This window comes from Chamaea fasciata, unplaced genomic scaffold (assembly GCF_029207755.1).
Source record: "Chamaea fasciata isolate MVZ Bird 193981 ecotype frontalis unplaced genomic scaffold, bChaFas1.0.hap1 SCAF_30, whole genome shotgun sequence".
Lineage (NCBI taxonomy): Eukaryota > Metazoa > Chordata > Aves > Passeriformes > Sylviidae > Chamaea > Chamaea fasciata.
In genome coordinates, this window is record NW_027094115.1 from 4,748,712 (window position 1) to 4,766,312 (window position 17,601).

Below are 17,601 nucleotides of genomic sequence, written 5' to 3' on the forward strand. Positions count from 1 at the left end.
ACATTCATTTCGCAGTCACAAGGCAGCGCAGAGCGGCGCGGGAGCCGCTTCTCCTCCTCCTCCTGCTCCGGCAGCGGCTCCGCAGCCTGGCAGCATCAACCCAGCCCAGCCCGCTCCTCTCCAGCTGCTGCCCCCCATCCAATCCCGTGCCCATCCCCGCTGAGCCCCGCCGAGGAGAAATTCCTGGCTGGAATTCCTGCATTAAAGCACTGCCGGCTCCTGGAGACGGGGTGGGAGGAGGAGGGGGGGGAAAGGCACCGGGAATTGCTGCAACACCGACACGCGACAGCAGCGTGGAGGGGAAGGGTTGAGAAACCCTCAGGTGTGACCTCTGCCAACCTCGCCGCGCTCCCGGCGATGCCGTGTGGGCGCAGGGATGAGGCGATGGGAGCGTTTCCACTTCTTCCCCTCCCACTCTTCCTGGGCACCGCGGGGCCTTGGAAAAGGAGATAAATCTCTGCCCCGTGCCTCGTGGAGGTTTTAATTGTGATTACAGCCCTTCGGGGATGACGGCGAAATACAAACAAATACTTCTTCCAGGTCCCAGGGCCCGGCTGGATGAGGCTCGTGGGAAAGCCCTGGGGCAACGGGATAATGAGGAGCCGGGATGAGAGGAAGGAGCATCCTCTGCTCTGACTCAGCTCGGGCTCAGCCTGGTCCCACGAGGCTCCCGGGTGAGCTGGGATGGACTGGGAGGGTTCCAGTGCCCACCCTGTGCCAGCTGGGCACCCTGTGGAATCCTGGCCGGGCTGGGCAGGGCTGGGGCTATAAATTATAAATAGCAGCGTTTCAAATTCAGGCCTGCGCGAGGCTCTTCCCTTCAGTCCCCGGTTTGTTTTCTCCCTCTTCCCGAGGCTCTTCTGGGATGAAAGGGGAGCACAGGCCGGACCCTTCCCGAAGTCCTCCGAGGGAAAACCTGGAGCTGGAAGAGTTAAATTGGTTCAAATCCCCGATGTTGATGCACTTATACCAGATTAACCTTTGCATCAACAGGCTCCCAAATCACACACTGAACTGGCTTAACCCTTCCCTAAATGGCTTTAACTGGTTTGCAGCAGGGGCAGGTAGAGCTTTAACGAGCTCGCAGCTGAGTCCCAGCGGTGCTGCTTTCCTGGGAAGTCCTGAACCCCCTCAGAGTCCCCCCAAAACCAGGTTGGGGGCTGGAAGGAGGTGAGGGCACTTCCCGTATTTGGGGGGAACCCTTCAGGATGAGCATCTTTTCCAGAACATTTCCCATCTTCTCCCCTGCTCAGGTGTTTTTTCGCAGCCCCTTGGCACCCTGGCTCTGAAGGGGACCCCAAAATCTCCCCCATTTACAGTTCCTCACAGCAGCAGGGTCACAGAGCCGCCCCAAAAACCCCACAGCTGCAAAGAGACAGAAAACAGCCTGGGGACCCCAAGACAGCCAGCCAGACCCCCCTTTTCCACGTACCCCTCCTTCAGTATCCCCAGTCCCGGGGCAGGTCAGAGCCTGTGCCGGCTCTGGCAGAGCCCCGGCACCTCGGCGGGGCTGAAATCCCCCCGGGGTGATCATTTTGGAACAATTTGGGTGAGATTAAGAGATTAGGACTATTCTCAGATGCTCCAAACCCGCCCTTGCTCTGGGCTGGGAATGTCTCCCTCGCTCCGTGACCCAGCAAAACCAGGCGCCTTTTAACACCCACCACCAAATGAGGGGGGAAAAATCCCCCTGAGCGCCTTCCTTAAGGCAGGCCGGAGCAAAAGGAGGACGGAACACCCCGGAGGTGCGGGAGAGCCCCGCTCAGCGCCCCGCAGCACCTCGGGGCGGAGGGGAGAGAGGCACAGAGCTGGGCTGGCCCCGTGTGTGCCGAGCCGCACGTTCCTGCTCTTATCGAATCCATCGGGATCAGCTCCAGCGGCAGCCGCTGGCAGCGTTCCCCGAGGGGAACAGCCCGAGAGGAGCTCCGGGGCCATTATGCCATCGCTTCCCTCCTTTCCCACGGAGTCACCGCTGGATCGCGCTGACTCACGGCTCGTGGCTCCTTTCCGTGGCCCGTGGACATTTCCCCGGCGCCTCGGTTCCCATTGACTCACGGCTCCAGAGCTCACCCTCTCTTTTCCCGTTCCCATCCCGGGGGTTTCTGGTCATTCAGACCCACCTAGGACCCGCCTTCCTTCCCAGTGCAAGACCCTCAGATTGGGCAGCTCCTAAAATCACCTTCCAGCCTGGGCAGAAGTGTCATTCCCAAGGCTCGAGGCTGCAGGGATTTCCCTTTCCAGGAGCAAAAGGATTCTCCCCATTTCTCCCCTTGGCTGGTATCTTCTGCTGTGTTTTGTTTGATCGCTTTTGGATTTTTTTTTTTGGGGGGGGGGGGGAGGGGTATTGTGTTTGCTTGTTTTTTGGTTGGTTTTTTTTTTTTTTTTGTTTATCTGTTTGGGTTTTTGTGGGGGTTTCCTTGTTTTGGGGTTTTTTTGGGTTTTTTTTTTTTGGTGTTTGGTTGGTTGGTTTTTTTGGGTTATTTTTTTGGTTGTTTTTTTCCTCTATAGATCATGGGAAAAAAATAAAATACTTGCAGAATCTAGATGCAATCACTGCCTCAAACACATCCCTTCACACTTCCCATCCATCCCTTCCTCCATCCCATGGTTCATTTTCTCCAGCTGCAGTCGAGGCAACATTTAGGAACGAGTCCGAAAGACTTGGGAAGTGGAGGGAACTGGGATTTTTTCTGGGGGGGAGAGATCAGGGACACGCGGGCCCCGGCGCACCCAGAGCCGGCCTGAACGGCCTGGAGTGGAAAATTCCTGTCGGTTGAGCCGGGATTGTGGTCCAACAGGTTTTTTAGTCCCGGCCCCTTGAGTTGTGTCAGTGCAAAAACTCATCCCTAGGGCATTTGTTTGGATCACATGGGCCAGCGTATAAAAATGGGTCCTGCCTGTCCAGGCCAGTTTGCACCTGGAAAGGGAAGGCGGAGGAGGAGAAGAGGGAAGAAAGAGCCGCGGGACGGAGCGGGGCCGCTGCGCTCAGGTAACCGACCACGCCCGGAGCAAATCACCCTCCGTTTCCCCGGGGAGCGGGAATGGACATGGGCAGGCCGAGGGTTTCTCCGCCGGGGATTTGCGGGGCGATGAAAAGGTTCCGAGGGTTGGGAAATGTGGGAATTGTGCGGGAGAAGGGCGGCAGGAACAGCTCCAAGAGCCCCCGAGGCTTTTCCCAGCGCCCAGGGGCGATGCATTCGCAGCTCCTCGTGCCCTCGCCACCCCTCGGAGCTGTCGAAAATTGGGGGGTGGGGACCTCTGGGGTGCTTTGGTGGCCCTCGGAGCAGAGAGGAGGCGGCTCAGGCAGAGCCACGTGCCAGCAGACCCCCAGACGTGCGCGCAGTGAGTTTTCCAGCGTGGAATTTCACCCCGCTCTCCCACGGGAACAGCGAGGATAAAACCGGCGGCTCTCCCCGGGCCCTGCTCCTGTTTCAGCCTGGGCTGCTGGTGGTGGCTCCTGGCAGGTCATCGGCAGGGCCAGGCGGCCACCGAGCCCTGGCTGGTGTCACCTCCGTGCCCGAGAGCCCCGCGGGGCAGCGGGGGTGGCAGCGCCGCTGCTGCCGCCGCTTCCTTGGCCCTTGGGATAGAAAATCGCTCTGGGGCCCCTGGAGCTGTTTCACAAGCCAGGGCAGAGGCGAGGCCGCTCCCCCGCGGGCCGGGGCGAGGCAAGAGGGAGATTCTCCTGCCCCGGGGCTCCTGCCTGCTCCCGGTGCCCGTGGAGCCAGCCCTCCCGATCCCTCTTGTCCTGCTCTTCCCTCCCTCCCTGTCCCCGCTCCGGGATCTCCAGAAGTTTTCTCCCCACTCAACGCTGCTGCTTTCTCCTTCTCTGCTCTCCATCCCTACTTGGAGACAGTTGCTTGGAGACAGGACTCTTGGCTCCTTGATGTTTCAATCCTTTTTTTATTTTTAATGGGGGAACGGTGGAGGCAAAGATGACACCATGGGTGCCACCACAACGGGGAGGAGAGTCCGGGAAAGATCTGGACCCCAGAGGGAAAGGTCTAAACCGAGCAAAACCAGCATTTGTTTTTTTTTTTCCCTCATTAGGAAATATCCAAACCCCCATCAAGTCCCCCCCAAAGCTCCGTGCCCAGCAACAAATCCCAGGAGGGTCCTTTTGCTCCCTTCTCGCCCCTGGCCCCCACCCAGGTGCGGCATGAGAATGAATTCCTTGGCTGGGGGTGGCTTGGAGGGTTATTTTCCCTTTCCTGACGAAGAGCCCAGGCTGGTTGGCAACATTATCCTCCTGTTTTCTGCACTGCTCCGCGTAGCGAGAGAAACCGGGAGAAAAAGGGAAACAGAGAAGCCACAGGATGCACCGTTATAAGAGGAACTTTTCCCCCAAAATAGAAGCTTTTCACAGTTTTTTCACGAGGCGTCAGCAGCTCTTAATGCTGCACGAAACTGTGAATCCTGCCTGGAGCAGCCGGCGGGAGCCTGTCAGTGCTCCAGGCTGCAGCTGCAGCTTCTCCCGGGCTGTGGGGCCGGCCTCGCCCCCCAAAACCTGCCTGGGGTGTCGGGAACCAGCAGCTGGAAGCTCAGCCCGGGCTGTGCTTCCATGCCAGCAGCTCTTTCTGCACCCCTCGGGGTGGTAAATCCAATCTATCCCAGCTGGAGGGTGCAGAAATCCTGCAAGGGAATGGATCGAGACCTTGAGTTTCGCCCTGACCTGTTTTTTAACTGCGAAAGATCCGTCTGGAGAGCCCCAAATGTTCATTAGCTCAGCGCTGGGGCCGAGGGATGCTGGGCTTGTGTGAGGAGTTTGCGTTTTACCAGGAGTACACGGCTCCTTCTGCGTTTAAATATTTATGAGCTGAGCGATGAATCCTTGGAGTTCTGCAGCCGTATCGATGGCAGGGTGAGCTGTCAGGTGGCTGATTCCAGGCCTGGGAGACGGGATCCAGCTGGGGCAGAGAATTCCAGCATGCAGGGAATTTCCAGAGCCCCCCAAAGTCCTGGCTCGCAGGCAGCCCCTGCTGCTTTGGCAGGGCAGGGGCTGGAAGGGGCAAAAATGATTTTTTTTTTTTTTTTTTTTTTTTTTTTTGCTTGTTCTAGACCTTTCCTTCCGGTGTCAGCTGTTTCCCGGGCTCTGCTCCCCACCAGTGTGGAGGCACATCCCAAAGTGTCCTCTTGTCCCCACTGTTCAAGGTTGGGTTTTGCCATTTTCGCAAAGTTCTGGTTGAAGATCTCTCCCAGTTGGCTCCAGTTGGATATCGAGGCTGTAAATGCCATTTTTTCAGAGCTACCTCTCCCTCCCTGGCTGCTGATGGGGCCCGTGGGGGGCTTGGAGCAGCTCTCCTGAGCGAGGAGACCCCCTTGTAGCCTCATCCAGGGAGCCAAACTGCAGGACTGGGGATTTTCAGAGAAGCAGAAAGGGAGGGGTGACCTTTGCTGCTCCTCCTGGTGAATCCGTGGATGGATCCAGCCCCGCGGTGGGTGCCTGGAACCCGCTCCCTGCCAGGAGCCAGGACTCCGCTGCCTTTGCCAGGAGGCAAATCCCAGGCTGGACTCTGCTCCTGACGTGTGCAGGATGCAGTGACGGGGAAGGAGGGACAGCCCCGTGCCCTGCCTCGCTCCAGAGCCTTGGCCAGAGCCACCATGGCAGGGCACTCGGTGGCCCGCTGGCCACCCCAGGAGCCAGGCACTGCCCAGATCCACAGGGAAGACTCTTAGCCCCGGGGTGAGGTGCTTGGAGAGGGGCTGGGAGCTGGGGGAGCCTCGCTGGGGCTGGGGGGAGGTTGTCACTGTGGAACCTTCAGAGCAGGGGACAGCTCTGTGTGCACTCCGTGGATTGATTTTGGCTGATCTGTTGGGTGGCATGAGGAGGGCAGAGCTGGCAGCGAGACCTGGGGACAATGGGGAGACAAGGGACACCCCTGTCCCCACGCCAGGACACAGCCTAGGACTCGCCTTCCCAAAACCTTCCCGTCCCCAGGGTGGGGAGGTGACACCGGGTGGGGAGGGGGTGGCTTTGGGGTGAGATCCGTGTTTGGGGTGATCTCACAGACCCCTTTGCCCTCTCCTTGCAGAGCCTGCCAAGAGAAAGCGATGGAAAGCCCAGGGAAGGGCAGCCCCGCCGGGAAGATGACAGCCATGGCTCGCAGCCTGTAAGTACCTCCTGCCCCTGCCTCTGGCACTGCTCCTCCGGCCACTTTCTCCAGGGACTTTGCTCTTTGCCCCCAATCCCACCCACGCCACAGCAACGCCTCCGTTCCCCATGGATGAGGTGGAAAACTCCCGGCAGAGCAAGGCAAAGGCAGGGTCCCAGCTCTGGGGGATTTGGGAATGTGTGGTCCGGGTTTTTGGGGTGTTTCCCCATCCCAGATTTGCTTTTTCCAGCGAGGGATGCGTTGCCCTGGTCTGCGCCAGCCTTTCGGCCCCTTGCGAGGTGGATGATGCTGGATTTGGGGGGCAGAGCATCCAAGGAGCGCAAGGAAAATGGGTTTGGGTTTGGATCGCTGCATCCTGTCCCCAGCCATGCTGGGCAGGGTCCTGACAGCACCAGGGAGGGGTGGAAACGCCCCTGGCTCTAGACTGGAGAGTCATAAATTTTACTGGGGCCGGAGCAATGTCCGCTCATATCTCTGATATCCCAAAGGCTTCTCCATTCCTGGCCGGGGAGTGGGAGATGGAGGGAGGAGGAGGAGGATGCTGTGGGGGGTGAAAAGGGGGCTTGGTGTGACCCCCAGAGCTCGGCCTCTTTGCCTGGGAGTCAGGGTGATCGCGGAGCTGGACAGGTGGAACTCCTTGGGGGACAGGTTCAGGAGGTTTAAACTGGAGAGATGGGAGCAAAAAACCCTTTTAATTACAGCCCCGGTGGCGGTGCTGAGGGAGGGGGATGTCACTGGGTGGCTGTGCCGTGCCACGGGCAGCTGTGCCAAGCCGTGCTGTGCCATCCCATGCCGGGCCAAGCCGTGCCACAGCGTGGGCTCGCTGGGGAACAGTCAGCTGAGACTTTTGTGTTCCTCCTCCGGAGGAGGAGAGGGGCAGCTCCACAGCTGCTCCCGACCCCTTGTCCCCTGCCCCGTGCCCACCTCGGTGCCTCCATCCTCCTTCTCTCCTCCCGGGAAAACCTTTCCTCCTGGGAAGGAGGTCCTTGCGAGCTCCGCAGCGTTTCGTTTCTCCTGCCAGTGACAATCGTGCTTTTGTTTTGCCTGGCTGCCAGAGGGGCAGGCGGGGAATTTGGCCGCCTGGAAAAGCTGCCGGGAACCCTTTCTGCCACACAATTAAGCACCTGCTAGAAGAGAGCAAATAAGCCAAATCATGCGGCTGGCAAAACAAGCTTTACGTGTGTTCCTTCCCCGTGACCAACTCCAAGAAGCAGAAAAAGCTCCGGGGCTCTGCAGCTCGGCTGCTCGCAGCTCCCGGCCCGGGGGATTCACCAGCTCCCGGTCCCGGCGTGGGCACGGAGGCAGAGCCGGGAGCTGCCTCAAAAGCCAAAAAAGAGCTTTTCCCCACCCCAAATTAGCGGCTCCATCTCTTTTCTGCTATGGAGAGACAGATCCCCGTGCTGCGTGTTCGGTGAGGCGGGGGGCGCCGGCCGGGCTTTGGGGGGGCTCTGCCGGGCTTCTCTGCGGTGTCGCATCAGTGTCAGCCCGGGCACGGCTTGATCCGAGAGGGGAAAAAGGATCGGGGAGTGCAGGGGGCCGAGCTGAGCGCGGCTCAGCGGCGGGGATGAGGAGGGAAGGCGGCGGAAAGGCTTCGGGAAGGGATGGCGAGCATCACATGATGCGGATGTGCGGGGTCACAGCAGCGGGGCCGGCCGTGCCCGGCGCCTTCCCGGCAGCCGCGCTGCAAAGATGACTCGGAGGTTTTTTTGGTTTTTTTGGGGAGGGGGGGGGTTTAATGCCCCTGAGGGTTCAGATTTTGGGGAGATGCCCTGGGGGTGAGGAAAGGGGGCTGCAAAAAGCCCCGGAGAGAACGGTGGAAAGGCAGCGCCGCAGAGTGTGGCCTGTGCTTGGAGGGCGCCGAGGGATGGGGCAGCTTCGCTCCCCACACCCCACGAGAAGCCCTCCGAGGGTTTGGGGGTGCCCCGGGGCTTGTGAGGGGTCTCTTCCACCAGCAGCACCACACACGGCCCAGCTGGGAGCTGGCACCTCCCTGAAATTTGGGGAGAGATGCTCAGAGGGATGCAGGAGGGTGTGCAGCCCTTCCCCAAATCAGGACTGGGGGGCACGGGTGCACAGGAAGGATGGAGGTGAGGTTTAGGGGGGGATGAGGGTGTCACCCACCCCCGTGGATGTCACCGAGGGGCAGGGGCAGGGTAGGGGGCTCATGCAGAGGCGGGATAGGGATCCGTGGGGTGCGGGATTGGGGGCCAGGATGGAGCTTCCTGTACGGGAGGGTTTTAGGGCCAGGATGGGGGTCCCAAGGCAGAACTGGGGGCACAACCACAGCCCCCTGAGAGGGAGGTTTAGGGGCAGAATGGGGTGACATGGAAGGCAGGATTAGGGGGGCACAGCAGAGTCCCCTACCAGGAAAAATTAGGGGTCACGATGGGGGTCCGGAGGCAGAACTGTGGGGCCACGACAGAACCCTCTGCAAGGGAAGGTCAGAGGGCATTATGGGGTCTCAAGGCGGGTTTAGGGGGCCATGCCCAAAGCCCTCTACCAGGGAGGTTTAGGGGCAGGATGGGGGGGGTCCCACAGCCCATCCCCACAAGTGACACACTGAGGGTCCCCACACTCGGCAGGACTCACCCGTCCCCCCCCCGGGAGCCCCCCCGGTGTCTGTGTCAGCCAATGCGCGGCCGCGGGGGGGGCTCGGGGGCGGCGCTCGGCCGGGGCCGCTTGTTTTTTGTGAATGAAAGGCGGGGCGGCCGCGACTGCAGCGCGCAGGGCAGCGCCGGGCGCAGCGCGCAGGGGCCGCCACCCGCGCAGGGCTCCGCGCAGAGCAGCGGGCCGCGGATGCGGAGATCGGGGCGGCCCCGGTGCCGCCATGGGCCCCCTGGGCCCCGGCTCTGAGCCGCCCAGCCGTGCCCAGCCCAGCCGCGCAAACTGCGCCGTGGCCATGTCCGGAGGGGCGAGCCCGGCCCCGGCCCCTGGGAGCCGCCGCTTCGTCTGTGTTGGTGTAAGTACCGGGGAACCCCCCCACCCCCGTGTCCCCGCCGTGTTCCGTCCTGCGCTTCCGCCCCGCGTCCCGCTCCGCCTCCGCGCATCCTGCCCCGGCCCGGCCCGGCCCGGCCCGGCTGCCGGACAGGGGACAGCGAGGGCCCGGTCCCTTCGGCGTGCCCCGCACGCCCCATCCCGATGGCTGGAGCCTTCCCCGAGCCCCCACGCCGGCTCCCGGTGCTCTCCGGTCCCCTCGCCCGTGTCCCGCACCCCCTCCCGCTGCTTCCCGTCCTCCCCGCGATGTCCCGCAGCCCCGATGCCGGCGCTCCCAGCTCTCCTGAGACTCCTTGCCGTGCCCCACACCCCCGGCCTAGGTCCTCTCAGTCTCCTTGCCGTGTCCCGCAGCCCCGATCTGGGTGCTGCGAGCACCCCCAAACCTCCCCGCACCCTCTCCCGGTGCTCCCTGACCCCTTTGCAACGCCCCGCGGCGCCGATTCGGCTGCTCGGAACATCCCTGAGACCCCTGGCGATGCCCGCACCTGCTCCGGATCCTCCCCAGCCCCCTTTGCCGTGCCCGCACCCGTTCCCGGTGTTCCCCGACCCCCTTTGCCGTGCCGCCCGCACCCCCGATCCGGATGCTCCGAGCATCCCCGAGACCCCCTTCCAATTCCCCGCACCCCCAACTCTCCACTCCCCGCTGCCTCCCCAAACTCCCGCACCCTCTCCCGGGTGCTCCCCGAGCCCTTTGCGATGCTCCTGCACCCCCCAAATCCTGGTGCTCCCCGCAGCCGGTCCCGGTGCCCCCCGCCCGCCGCATCCCCCCGGTCCGGGCCGTGCTGCAGCCCCGCTCGGGGCCCCGTTTCTCCCGCACCGCCTCCCGCCGCGGCCTCCACGCAGCCCCGGCAGCTTCCCCGGGGCCGCCCGAGCCCCGTTCCTCCCGCTGCCCCCCCTCCCCCCGTTATTTTTGTGCCTCGCCGCCGTTTCGGGGCGGTTTCGCCCCGGTTTTTGGGGGGGTTCTCCTCCTCCCCTGGCGGGGTGCGGGATGGAGGATTTGGAGCCTGGGAGTTGCTAAGCGACGGCTCCCGGGGTGATGGTGCAGTTGCCTTGGCAACCGCGGGCTGGGAGGCTGGAAGGAGCAATTTTGGGGTTCTCCTTTGGGGGGGGGGGGTGTGGGTGGGAGTTGGGTGCCCGTGGTTTGGGTGGGGGGCTGCGGGGCTGGAGCTGCCCTGCTCCTCCAGGAAGAGCTTTTTCCTTGGGGGGAGCTCCGATCTCTCTCGGCATCTTGGGTTATTTTTACTCTCCAGTGGGTTTTTGGAGCTGTTCCCAGGAGAGAAGTGATGCTGGAGAAGGTGAGGAGGGGGCTTGGAAAGGTTCAGCCCCTCCTGGGTGGGTGAGGGGCTGTGACCTCCCCCCCCACCCTCTCAGAGCTCCCCAATGAGGTTCTGCTTTGTGGAGAACCCCCTCTTTGTCCCCGCCGCTGTCCCCCTCTTCCCCTCCTCACGGCAGGCACTGATCCCACAAGGATTTAGCCCTTAATTCCCATGAGGCCCCGGACTTTCCGAGCTGCCTCGGCTGGGGGTGGGCTGAGCTCCCTCCCCACGAGGGACAAACATCCCAAGTGCCAACTGCAGTTGTCACCGCTGTGCCTTCCCCCTCCATCCCAACGAGCTCGGCTGGGCCTAAAAATAACCCACAGCAAAGCTCCCCGAGCTCCCCCAACGCCGGAGATCTCCTGGATCTCCTGATCCTACAGATCCCTGCGAGGAGCAGAGGGCTGGGGACGGCAGCAGAGGGGGATGGAAATGAATTTCGAGGGGTTAAAGGGGAAGGAGCCCACCTCCCCTGCTGCTGCTGCTGCTGGTTTCTCAGAGCCCCTTCGGGATGAATTCCCTGCATCCCAAAGGATGGAAGGGCCGTGGAATGCGGCGACAACTACTCAGGGAAGTTTGGCCTCGGGACCAGCCGGGTGTGGGAGCAGCTCCGGGTGTGGGAGTAGCTCCGGCACCCGAAGTGACCTGGATTTGTGCCACCTGCCTCGGCCTCCACCTGCCCACGGGGCTGGTGGCGGGTCCAGGTGTGGGTCCAGGTGTTCCCCGGGGAGGCTGCGCACCGAGGGAGGTGCTAACATTGGGAAGTCCTTGCCAGGCTGCCGGTTTGGGGAGCTGTGGTCCCACGTGCAGGGCTCCGTTGCCATCGTTACCGGGTATTTTTTTGCTCACTGCGCTGGTGGTTTATTATAGCAGCTCGGGAGGCCGCTGCCAGGAGGGAGCCACGAGGGGGAAGAGATCCGTGGCCTTGGGGAGTTCAGAGGAATTGGGATTTGGTTTGGTTTTTTTTTGTCCTTCTTGTTATTCCAAGGGGGACGAGATCCGTGGCCTTGGGAAGTTCAGAGAAATTTGGATGTGGGGGATTTTTTGTCCTTCTTCCTGTCCCAAGGGGAAAAGAGATCCGTGGCCTTGGGGAGTTCAGAGAAATTGGGATGTGGGGGGGGTTTGTCCATTTTTTTATCCCTCAATCCCCTCAGTGCTTTTCCTCCTGGAAACCACATAAACCCTCAGGTTCACGCTGAGATCAGTTAATTCTGGCTGATCTAGGCTCTGGCTTTGAGCAGGGAACGGGTGACACACCTGGGCACACCTGGGCGCTGCACATCGGCTCTGCAGCAACCGCAGCACCAGCGTCTCTCTCGGGGGAGTGTTGGGGTCACACCTGCTCCTGGGAGCTCTCCCAATCCCCGTGGCTGCTGAGCTTCTGGGAAACCTGAGGAGTTTCTTCTCGCTGCTCTTAGCTGGGAGCAAATATCCCCTGGGGAATGGGGTGGGAAAAGGAGGGGGCAGCTCAGCATCCCCTGCCAGGCAGCGCCCGAGTGTGCGCTGGGTCAGGCGGCTCTGGAAGTTTCTCCTGCAAATTCTGGAGAAGGAGAAAAGGAAGAGGAGGAAGGGGGGGGGGGGGGGAAAGCCTGATCTCACATGAACAAGCATGAGCCCGAGAGCTGGGAGGGAGGAGGGCGCAATCCAACGCAGGCCATGTGTCTGACGTGGCACAGCAGCCACACTGCCACCAGAACATAAAATTTTAAAGGGGACTGGCGGGGACAGCGAGATGGGGAAGGGCTGGGCAGCTGCTGCAGAGCTTCCCCGGCCTGCCAGGGAGTGTCAGCATCCTCCTGCTCTGTGCCCCTCTGGTGCCCTGGAGACGCCTCCCCGCGCTGTCCTGGCTGCGTTTGCCGAGCCCTCGTTAACCCCCTCCCCCCCCTCCCCCGCAGGTCCCAATTAATGGATTCTGACATGGATTATGAGAGGCCAAACGTAGAAACCATCAAGTGCGTCGTGGTCGGGGACAACGCGGTGGGCAAGACCCGGCTCATCTGTGCCCGCGCCTGCAACGCCACCTTGACCCAGTACCAGCTCCTGGCCACCCACGTGCCCACGGTGTGGGCCATCGACCAGTACCGCGTCTGCCAGGAGGTGAGGGCTGCTGGGGGGGCTCGTGGACACCCCCGGGGGAGTCCTGAGGAGGTGGAGCCCTGTCCTCCTCACGGGGGGGGGTTGTGTGTTGTCACCAAGGGTGGGGACATCCCTGTTGTTGTTGTTGTCCCAAGGGGGAAGAGGTCTGTGGCCTTGAGAAGCTCAGAGAAATTGGGATGAGGGGTTTTTTTGCCCTTCTTGCTGTCCCAAGGAGGAAGAGATCCGCGGCCTTGGGAAGCTCAGAGAAATTGGGATGTGGGGTTTTTTTGTTGTTGTGGTGGCAGTGAGGCTCAGCGTCTGAGGAGCCGGATGCTTTTCTGTTCCCCGCAGGTGCTGGAGCGCTCCCGGGATGTGGTAGACGATGTCAGCGTGTCCTTGCGCCTCTGGGACACCTTTGGTGACCACCACAAGGACAGGCGCTTTGCCTACGGCAGGTGAGGACAGGCAGACCCCGGTGCTACCCCCGGGCACAGAGGGAGCCCCCAAACCAGACCCCGACCCCTTTGTCCCCCTCACAGGTCCGACGTGGTGGTTTTGTGCTTCTCCATCGCCAACCCCAACTCCCTGCACCATGTGAAGACCATGTGGTACCCGGAGATCAAACACTTCTGTCCCCGCGCCCCCGTCATCCTGGTGGGCTGCCAGCTGGACCTGCGCTACGCCGACCTGGAGGCCGTCAACCGGGCGCGGCGACCCTTGGCCAGGTGCGACCTTGGAGACGTGGCTGCCCGCCCTCCTTATCTCCAGAGCTCTCCCCGTTAATTATCTCCCGTCTCTTCCAGGCCAATTAAACCTAACGAGATCCTCCCTCCGGAGAAGGGCAGGGAGGTGGCCAAGGAGCTGGGGATCCCTTATTACGAGACGAGCGTGGTGGCCCAGTTCGGCGTCAAGGACGTCTTCGACAATGCCATCCGCGCCGCCCTCATCTCCCGCCGCCACCTGCAGTTCTGGAAGTCCCACCTGCGCAACGTGCAGCGGCCCCTGCTCCAAGCCCCCTTCCTGCCCCCCAAGCCCCCTCCTCCCATCATCATCGTCCCCGACCCCCCTTCCAACAACGAGGAGCGTCCAGCCCACCTCCTGGAGGACCCCCTGTGCGCGGACGTCATCCTGGTGCTGCAAGAGAAGATCAAAATCTACGCACACAAGATCTACCTCTCCACCTCCTCCTCCAAGTTCTACGACCTGTTCCTCATGGACCTGAGCGAGGAGGACCAGCAGAGCACGGCGGGGCACGGCTTCGGGGCGGCGGGCGCGACGACGGCGGCCGCCGAGCGGATGCTGCACCAGGAGGAGAGGCACCACGGGCGGGATTTCCTCCTGAGGGCCGCCAGCTTCGACATCTGCGAGAGCGCCGAGGAGGCCGGACCCGGCCAGCGCAAACCGTGCCTTAGAGCCTCCACCAGTGACGGCATCCTGCGGGGCGACCGCTACGACAGCGGCGAGCGCGGCGGGCTGCGGCGCGGCCGCAACCTCTCCTCGTGGAGCCGCGCCTTCGCCAGCATCCAGGAGGAGATGGCCGAGGACCCGCTGACCTACAAGTCCAAGCTGATGGTGGTGGTGAAGATGGACTCGTCCATCCAGCCGGGCCCTTTCCGGGCCGTGCTGAAGTACCTGTACACGGGCGAGCTGGACGAGAACGAGCGGGACCTCATGCACATCGCTCACATCGCCGAGCTGCTGGAGGTGTTCGACCTGCGCATGATGGTGGCCAACATCCTCAACAACGAGGCGTTCATGAACCAGGAGATCACCAAAGCCTTCCACGTCCGGAGGACCAACCGGGTGAAGGAATGCCTGGCCAAGGGGACTTTCTCGGGTACGGCTCCAGGAGCAGCAGTCTGGTCCTTTTTTGGGGGCTCCAGGAGCAGCAGTCTGGTCCTTTTTGGGGGCTCCAGGAGCAGCAGTCTGGTCCTTTTTTGGGGGCTCCAGGAGCAGCAGCCTGGTCCTTTTTTTTGAGGGCTCCAGGAGCAGCAGCCTGGTCCTTTTTGGGGGCTCACAGGGTGGGGTATAGCTTGGAGCTCCTGGCTTTGTAGCCGTGCCTCCACTCCACCGCGTTTTTTTGGGGGGGGGATTTTTATCACCTTTTTATCACCTTTTTATCACTTTATTTTAATCACTTTAGGGATTTTTGTCGCTTTTTTTCCCCCTTTTTTTCCCCCCAAGAAAGGAGTGTGACGCCCTTCCCCAGGGTTTCCTGCTCCCCAGCTGGCCCGGCAGCTCCTGTTTATTTACGGAAGAGCTGCAGAGGCGACTTCCTTCTCTCGCAGCCCGGGTTTTCACGGGGTCACCCTGATTTATGAGGAGCAAGCGCCCTCAGTAGAATTTCCCCAGCTTTCAAGCGAGCACCACGGGCCACCAGCACGAGGTGTCATCCCAGGGGGACGGGAATGTCCCCAGCCTTCCTCCGGCTGGGATTTATTTCGGGGAGATTGATCCTAATATGGTCAGGCTGTCCCTGTCAGGGACAGATGTGTGGTGGCCCTTGCACACCCCTGGGAGAAGCTCTGGAGAGCGAGGCAGGAGGTCCCCGGCTCTCCAAGGACTCAAGTTTGGGTGTGACATTTCCTTCCCCGGGTTTTATTATTTGTTGAAAAACAACACTGAGAAAGTTTTATTATATGTTAAAAACGTTCCTCTTGCTGGCAGACGTGTTGTGATCTGGGAAAAAAAAACCCAAAAAACCAGAAAACCCCTCGGAATAGGCAGAGCACTGCTGAGGCTCCTCTGAGCTGGATAAAAACGAGATATTTTATGGAAAAAGACAGGATACGCCAGGCTCTGCCCACCTTCCCGGGGCTGAGGTGTTTTTGTGGCTGAGCCCCAGGTGACAGCACCCCTCTGCTTGTCCCCAGATGTCACCTTCGTGCTGGATGACGGTGCTATCAGTGCCCACAAGCCCCTGCTCATCTCCAGCTGCGACTGGATGGCCGCGATGTTCGGCGGCCCCTTCGTGGAGAGCTCCACCAACGAGGTGAGCGGAGCTCCCCCAGGAGGCTGGGGACACGGCCGGGGGCGGGGGGGACACGGCCGGGAGGTGACAATGTCCGTGCGTCCGGCAGGTGGCACTTCCTCACACCAGCAAGAGCTGCATGCGGGCGGTGCTGGAGTACCTGTACACGGGCCAGTTCAGCTCCAGCCCCGACCTGGACGACATGAAGCTCATCATCCTCGCCAACCGCCTCTGCCTGCCGCACCTGGTGGCTCTCACAGGTGAGGCCGGGGGGGGCTGTCACCCCGCCCCTGACCCCCAGTGTCCCCTTGAGGGGCTGTCACCCTGTCCCCGCCACCCCCCCTGAGCCCCAGTGTCCCCCTGTGCAGAGCAGTACACGGTCACCGGCCTGATGGAGGCGGCGCAGATGATGGTGGACATCGATGGGGACGTGCTGGTGTTCCTGGAGCTGGCCCAGGTAGGACAGGGGGCTGTGCTGGCAGGGCTGGGGGCGCTCCAGGTGACACACACAGGGGTCTGGCAGGGCTGGGGACACTCCAGGTGACACACACAGGGGTCTGAGAGGGCAGCAGGTGACACACACAGGGGTCTGGCAGGGCAGGAGGTGACACAAGAGGGTTCTGGCAGCTCCAGGAGCTGGACAACCATGTCTGGCCTTGGGATGTCCCTGGAGAAACGAGGTGAATCGCTGGTGCTGGCCCCTTCGCGATGTCCCTGAGCTGGTGGCCCTGAGCCGGTGTGTCCCCTCCTTCCCCAGTTCCACTGCGCCTACCAGCTCGCCGACTGGTGCCTGCACCACATCTGCACCAACTACAACAACGTCTGCCGCAAGTTCCCCCGCGACATGAAGGCCATGTCGGGAGGTGAGTGGCGGCCAGGGGGGAGGGAGGTGACAGGAGGGTCCCCGGCGGTGCTGGCAGCGCCCTGACGCCGCCCCGTGTCCCCGCAGAGAACCAGGAGTACTTTGAGAAGCACCGCTGGCCGCCGGTGTGGTACCTGAAGGAGGAGGATCACTACCAGCGGGCGAAGAAGGAGCGGGAGAAGGAAGACTACCTCCACCTCAAACGGCAGCCCAAGAGGCGCTGGCTCTTCTGGAACGCCTCCTCCTCCCCTTCTTCCTCTCCTTCATCGTCGGCAGCCACAGCCTCCTCTTCCTCCTCCTCCTCCTCCTCCTCCTCGGCTGTGGTTTGAAAGCCCCGTTGCGTCCTTGCCCTGGCTCCAGCGAGCGTCCCTGGGAGGAGACGGGGAAGAGGAGGAGGAGGAGGAGGAAGGGTGGGATGCCCTGCCCCAGCGCCAGGCGTGGAGAGGCACAAGCCCCGGAGGTGACAGCCCCGGAGGTGACAGCCGGAGGTGACACGGGCCCTGGGGAGGGGCTCGGGGCCAGCCCCCGGCGGGCAGGACTGGCAGAGCCCGAGCAGCAGCAGCAGCAGCAGCAGGAGAAAACTCACCCACCATTACGGGAGCACCCAGGGCTGTGTCGTGGTTTCATTTCGGGATTTTTTTTTTTCGTTGGAAATCGGTTTTGTGGTTGTTTTTTTTTTTGGAACATCGGCAGCACGAGGAAGAAGATGACGAAGAAGAAGAAGGAGGAGAAAAACACATGCTGCTTCCACTTTGATTTGGAAACAGAAGCTCTGGGACGTGGTTTGGGTGTCTGGTGGCATCTCAACCACCCGGAGCCACCGTGGGGGTCCTGCCGCCCCCTTCGACTCACAGCAGGGTCAGGCACAGGGCAGGGGACGTCGGTCCCCAAACGCCTCCAGGCACTGCAGAATTTCCCCTACAAGTGGGGTCTGTCCTCAATCAGGGCACGGAGGGGAGCCCAGTCCTCTCATCCTCCCTGTTCTTAACTCGTCAGTTTTGTTTAGACAGAAACATAAAGCAAAAAAAGAAAAAACAAAAACCCCGACCCCATCCCAATCCCAATCCCTCAACCTCCCGAGCCCTCGGCTTGGGCTTTTAGCCTGGAAGGCTCCGCTGTAATAAACGGCATTTGAAAAGCCCGGCGTGGTCCCTGTGTGTGTGGGAGCTGCTGGACGGGCACGTCCCTGTGCCAGCCTCGGGGTGATGCCAGCACCCCCTCCCAGCGCCCCCGGGACGGGCAGGGACAGCCAGGACACCCGGCAGGACCCGA

The 17,601-nt window shown here is 61.8% G+C and overlaps 1 protein-coding gene across 4 annotated transcripts; it reads left to right on the plus strand.

The window, feature by feature from the left end:
• The first annotated feature begins 2,922 nt into the window (after positions 1–2,922).
• Positions 2,923–17,467, plus strand: LOC136302837 (rho-related BTB domain-containing protein 2). 4 transcript variants are annotated; one of them, XM_066206425.1, is made up of 11 exons: positions 2,923–2,989; positions 6,030–6,107; positions 12,316–12,517; positions 12,848–12,951; positions 13,036–13,221; positions 13,300–14,333; positions 15,370–15,488; positions 15,577–15,727; positions 15,836–15,924; positions 16,225–16,330; positions 16,417–17,467. In XM_066206425.1, exons 2-11 carry the CDS (start codon positions 6,049–6,051, stop codon positions 16,656–16,658), a joined length of 2,292 nt encoding a protein of 763 aa, XP_066062522.1. In that variant the 5' UTR covers positions 2,923–2,989; positions 6,030–6,048; the 3' UTR covers positions 16,659–17,467. The 4 variants fall into 4 exon arrangements, with proteins under 4 accessions (XP_066062522.1, XP_066062521.1, XP_066062519.1 ...); XM_066206424.1 differs by lacking the exons at positions 2,923–2,989; positions 6,030–6,107 and adding an exon at positions 8,811–9,069; XM_066206422.1 differs by lacking the exons at positions 2,923–2,989; positions 6,030–6,107 and adding an exon at positions 10,316–10,399.
• Positions 17,468–17,601: the final 134 nt, after the last annotated feature.